The following is a 6,000-nucleotide window of genomic DNA, read 5'->3' on the forward strand; positions in this document are numbered from 1 at the left end:
ACCTGACAGCTGGGAAATGTACACTTGAAGAGATACAGTTATGTGTTATTCCTGTCTTTCATGAAATCACCAAATGAAACACACTCAACATGACTGTCACTTAAGTGTCCATGGACCATTCACACATTCTCAAAAGTTGAAATATTGTTTAGTTCTCCCAAAATGGGATTAGGAGTTTTGAACTAAGAGAAGCTCTTTGTTCTGGTAGACTCTCTCCCTCAAAACTGCATGGAAGTTTCTACCAGGTATGTATGACCCGTCATAAAACCATAAAACTGTGGATATGCTCCTCCCCCGGGGCACATCATGACAAGAGTTACCTGTCTAACAGAACACAGAGGGTGTACTTTAATGGAAGCCTCTCCAACAAATTCCAGGTAGAATCAGGAATTCCCCAGAGCAGCTGTCTAGGCCCTTTGAAAAAAGTAATCTTTATTAATGTCATGGCACTAGCTTTGTGTAAAGCCAGTGTGTCTATGTATGAGGATGACTCAACACTATACATGTCAGCTACTACAGTGAGTGAAATTACTGCAACACTTAACAAAGAGCTGCAGTTAGTTCCAGAATGGGTGGCATGGAATAATTTAGTACTAAATATTTTAAAAACTAAATGCATTGTTTTTGGGACAAATCATTCACTAAACCCTGAACCTCAACCAAATATTGTAATGAATAATGTGGAAATAGAGCAGGTTGTGGTGACTAAACTGCTGGAGTAACCCTGGATTGTAAAACTGTCATGGTCAAAACATGTTGATGCAGTAGTAGCTAAGATGGGGAAAAGTCTGTCCATAATAAAGCCGTCCTATGCCTTCTTAGCAACATTATCAACAAGGCAGGTCTTACAGGCCCTAGTTTTGTCGCACTTGGACTACTGTCCAGTCATTTGGTCAGGTGCCACAAAGAAGGATCAAGAAAAATAACAATTTGCTCAGAACATTGCAGGGCAGTAGGTGTGGCCCTTAAATGTATGCATGTCAATCTCTCATGGCTCAAAGTAGAGGAGAGATTGAATTCATCACCACTTGTTTTTGTAAGAAGTAGTGACATGCTGAATGCACCGAGCTGTCTGTTTTTAAACTACTAGCACCCATGCATATGCACCCCATTAGACATGCCATCAGAGGTCTCTTCACAGTCCCCAAGTCCAGAACAGACTATGGGAGGCGCATAGTACTACATAGAGCCATGACTACATGGAACTATATTCCACATCAGGTAACTGATGCAACAAAACAAAAAAGATACAAAAATAATAATAATTAAAAAACAACTTATGGAACAGCAGGGACTGTGAAGAGACACACACAAAGGCACAGACACATACAAATGCACATGCTAACACACACACTCTACACACATGTACACATGGATTTTGAATTGTAGATGTAGGGTAGTGGCCTCAGGGAAAACACAACTTAGTGTGTTGTGAAATGTGTTATGAAATGTAATATTTGTAATTTTATATAACTGCCTTAATGTTGGTGGACCCCATGGAGATCCTTAATAAATACAAATAACTTGAGGCTATCTGCTGTCCATAAAGTGATGTGTGTCCTGCCGTGGAGTATTTCTGTGTGTGTAATGTACTCTTTGTGTTTGTAATATGCATTATGTGTAGTATTATAAACTGTGCATACTTTATAAATAACACACATGCATTATTTAGCAGTTTCCCTGATTATTACATTTGGTTCCCTGGTACCAGTCAAGAGCAGCAGTATAATGAAAGTATTTGATGTACTCATTTGGAAGGAAGGAAATTTTAAGGAAGCCAGCCATAATCATATAAGTGGCATACAATTTGTATAAATCTTTTCCATATGACTTGGTTAACTTGGTATTTGTTCCCATTATAGGAAAGGTAACAACCGGCAGAGGTTGGAGGTGGATCCCAGTAAACACTCAGGGGTCGACTTGGCCAACATTGTCCCACGAGAGAACAGGACTGGAGAGCAGACCATCTTTTATGATAACTTTGTGGACGACCCAGACGTTCCCCCTTTGATGTGAGAGAAAATCTCAAATCGGTCTGACAAATTTGTGAACACACAAATCTTCATATCATCTGACATCAATGTAAAAAATATTTAATACAGTAAATGCAAGTTTTGTCTATCCAGCAGATCTTTTTGAATGTTGTGCAAGTGAGAGATGCTCATAGATGTCAGTACAGTATATCATTGTGTATTGTTATGATGGTCGTACAAGAAACCCTCCTGAACGTGTGTTTATTTACTCTGTGGTCCATTTTTATTTGAACTGAGTTATATCCTCTCCTGTTTACATTGGTGATGTTCCCCACATAAAAAATATATATATAGTTTAGTACACACTGTAGTATCTCTCGATTTATTTGTAGTACTTACTATAGAATAGTGTAGAATACTTTATTAAATACTACAGTATTATCTGCATACAAAAAAACACTATAGTAAATACTACATTATTTAGTTTGTATATACCCTGCCCATTCCCGTCCCCCATATCGCAATTTGTGCCACCCATGAGTAAGAAACCTACACACCAAGTATTGTGTTCCAGGCAGGTTGTAGAAAAGAGCAGAAGTGCTGTTCAGAGTCCAGTCTTACTTACAAGTTACATGTTATCAAAAATGTGTTTTTATTATTTCTCCAGTAGGTTTTCTAAAGGGAAAGCCTCTACTTCTACAGTATGTTAAAGATAAAACAAAAACACTACAGTAAATACTACAGTATACTACAATCTGCAAAAACATGACATTAATTACTGTAGTATATACTACAGTTTTCTTTTACTACAGTATTTATACTATAGTTAACTGGAAATACTATAGAAAACTACAGTAAAGTCAGCAAAAACACTATAGTAAATACTATATTATTTATACCATAGTAGTACACAGTGCATTCGAAAAAGTATTCAGACCAATTCACTTTTTACATTTATTTTTTTTTAAACATTTTTAAGCCTAATTCTAAAAACTCATCAATCTGCACACAATGCCCCATAAAAAATAAAAACAGAAATACCTTATTTACATAAGTATTCAAGCCCTTTGCTATGAGACTCGAAATTGAGATCAGGTGCATCCTGTATCTATTGATCATCCGTGTTTCTACAACTTGATTTGATTTAAATTGATTGGACTCTATTTGGGAAAGGCACACACCTGTCTATATAAAGGTCCCACCGTTGACAGTTTATGTCAGAGCAAAAACCAAGCCATGAGGTCATAGGAATTGTCCGTAGAGCTCCAAGATAGGATTGTGTCAAGGCACAGATCTGGAGAAGGGTACCAAAAAAATTCTGCAGCATTGAAGGTCCCCAAGAACACAGTAACCTCCATCATTCTTTAATGGAAGAAGATTGGAACCACCAAGACTCTTCCTAGAGCTGGCCGCCTGGACAAAACTGAGCAATCGAGGGATAAGGGCCTTGGTCAGGGAGGTGACCAAGAACCCGATGGTCATTGACAGAGTTTCAGAATTTCTCTGTGGAGATGGGAGAATCTTCCAGAAGGACAACCATCTCTGCAGCACTCCACCAATCAGGCCTTTTTGGTAGTGGTTAGACGGAAGCAACTAAAAGGCACATGACAGCCTACTTAGAGTTAGCCAAAAGGCACCTAAAGGATTCTCAGACCATGAGAAACAAGCTTCTCTGGTTTTGACGAAATCAAGATTGAATTCCAAGCATCATGTCTGGAGGAAACCTGGCACCATCCCTACCCGGAAGCATGGTGGTGGCAGCATCATGCTGTGAGGATGTTTTTCAGCGGCAGGGAATGGGAGACTAGTCAGGATCGAGGGAAAGATGAATGGAGCAAAGTACAGAGAGATCCTTGATGAAAACCTGCTCCATATTATTCAGGACTTCGGACTGGGGCGAATGTTCACCTTCCAGCAGCACAACAACCCTAAGCACACAGCCAAGACAATGCAGGAGTGGCTTCGGGACAAGTCTCTGAATGTCCTTGAGTGGCCCAGCCAGAGCCCAGACTTCAACCTGATCGATCATCTCTGGAGACACCTGGAAATAGCTGTGCATTAACGCTCTCCATCCAACCTGGCAGAGCTTGAGAGGATCTGCAGAGAAGAATGGGAGAAACTCCCCAAATACAGGTGTGCCAAGCTATATAGTGTCACACCTTTGGTACAAAGTACTGAGTAAAAATGTATAGAAACCTGTTTTTGCTTTGTCATAATGGGGTATTGTGTGTAGATTGATGAGGGGGGAAAACAATTTAATCAATTTTAGAATAAGGCTGTAACGTAACAAAATGTGGAACAAGTCAAGGGGTCGGAATACTTTTCCGAGTGCACTGCACTATAGTATTGTTTCATGTGATCCATCCCTCAGTTGCCTACCAAAGCACATTTTTCTTCACAGTGAATGCTGTCCAAACTAAATAAAGATTTTCGGGGGATTTATTTTGTTCCTCTGTAACCCCAATAAAGTCCCTCTTTTCTTTTACTTCAATTGGTACATCCATTTTTGTACTTTTCAATTAAAGCTGAATTATGTTTTGCGCAACCTGACATAATTCAGATAGAAATATGAGTTATAGATCTCTCATTCTTATCAAAAGCGAGTCTGATACGATATAGAAATAAATATGAGTTATAGGTCGGTCATTCTCATTAAATACAAGTGTGATACATGGTAGCTCTATTCTTCCTATCCTTAAGTGTCACGTACACTCCCTCTCTGGCGCTCTAGGTCACCAGGCTGCTCATTATTACACACACCTGTCACCATCGTTACGCGCACCAGCGCCTCATCAGACTCACCTGAACTCCATCACCTGCCTGATTACCTTCCCTATATGTCACTCCCTTTGGTTCCTTCTCCAGATGTTTCTGTTTCATGTCTGTGCGTTGTTCGTGTTTCATATTATGTTTTGTTTATTTATTAAATTCTTCATTCCCTGAACTTGCTTCTCGACTTCCAGTGCACACATTACATTTACAAGTTTAGCTTTTGCGTCTTTACTTTCAGTTATGTATACCAGTTTCAAACCCCTGAAAATATAAATGAAAATATATTTCATTGGTTTTGAAGGTTTTAAATGTCAAACTGAAATTGGGTAAACATTTTAGAATTTCAGCTACTGATTCTTGAAGAATACAACTTTTAAATGCCTCATGAGCTTAGTTCAACTATTCTATCAGAACCCCTATTAGAAGCTTATTTTACTCCATTCTATAAAACAATGTAGATGTGAACAAACACTGTCTAGCTTAGAAACATGGTTAAAACTATAATTTAGATTTCATGGTCTGTCCTTGCATCTATAGCACCGTCTTTAAATTTGAGAGTGGTTATATTTCTCCATCCCCAACCCGCATCTGTTTACCAAAACAAGTAGCGGGGTTGACGGTTTTGTTATTGTTTGAATCCCAGATTGTAGCTTTAACAGAAACATGTCTGTAATGTTTGTTGAAAACACCAGACTTCCCCAATTGATTTCTGAACTGCTGTTCACGAAGAAAAAAACATGCCCTTTGCAAAATGGAGCTTAATGGAGGCATATTATTTATTCCTAAGTAATGGGAACCCTCTTTGATATGGCAGGTCTATTAAAAAAGCACATGTTGCCTGTACGTAGTTCTTTTCCTGAATTATTTTACAATCTAATGAGGGAGACAAAACAATGCCGATTACATTTTAAATATGCCCACACTGCTTCATTTGCTATCTAAGGCACCCACGTCTTAATTAGTGATATTTAGGAACTAATTTAACCCTAAGTGTTATGCTGCATCTACTTTGTCAACTTTGGGAAAAGATGCAGTGACTATTGTTTTTAAGCAAAGGCTCCCAAAGTCAACTCAAAATCCCATGTACAGTAGGTTTTCATCCCAACTCACTCCATTTTGCCATTTAATTTACTCTAAGGGCTCGACTCAAACTGTATCGCATAACCAATACAGGAAAACAATTTATGTAAAATATATATTTAAATGAACTATTTGGTTTAATTACAGAACACATCAGAACAAATTAACTCGCATG

At 38.5% G+C, this 6,000-nt stretch overlaps 1 protein-coding gene across 3 annotated transcripts in view; it reads left to right on the forward strand.

Annotated features, from left to right (window-relative positions):
- The window catches only part of dnaaf11 (dynein axonemal assembly factor 11), a 62,930-nt gene extending 58,013 nt beyond the window's left edge, over nucleotides 1-4,917 (forward strand). For 2 of the 3 annotated variants that reach the window (XM_029641970.2, XM_029641971.2), the window contains exon 12: nucleotides 1,863-4,917. In XM_029641970.2, the coding sequence (XP_029497830.2) occupies nucleotides 1,863-2,016 (154 nt within the window). In that variant the 3' untranslated portion in view covers nucleotides 2,017-4,917. The remainder of the gene's footprint in view (nucleotides 1-1,862) is intronic. The other variant, XM_065013321.1, reaches the window with a different exon arrangement.
- The last annotated feature ends 1,083 nt before the right edge of the window (nucleotides 4,918-6,000 follow it).

This window comes from Oncorhynchus nerka, linkage group LG9b, assembly GCF_034236695.1.
Source record: "Oncorhynchus nerka isolate Pitt River linkage group LG9b, Oner_Uvic_2.0, whole genome shotgun sequence".
Classification (NCBI taxonomy): domain Eukaryota; kingdom Metazoa; phylum Chordata; class Actinopteri; order Salmoniformes; family Salmonidae; genus Oncorhynchus; species Oncorhynchus nerka.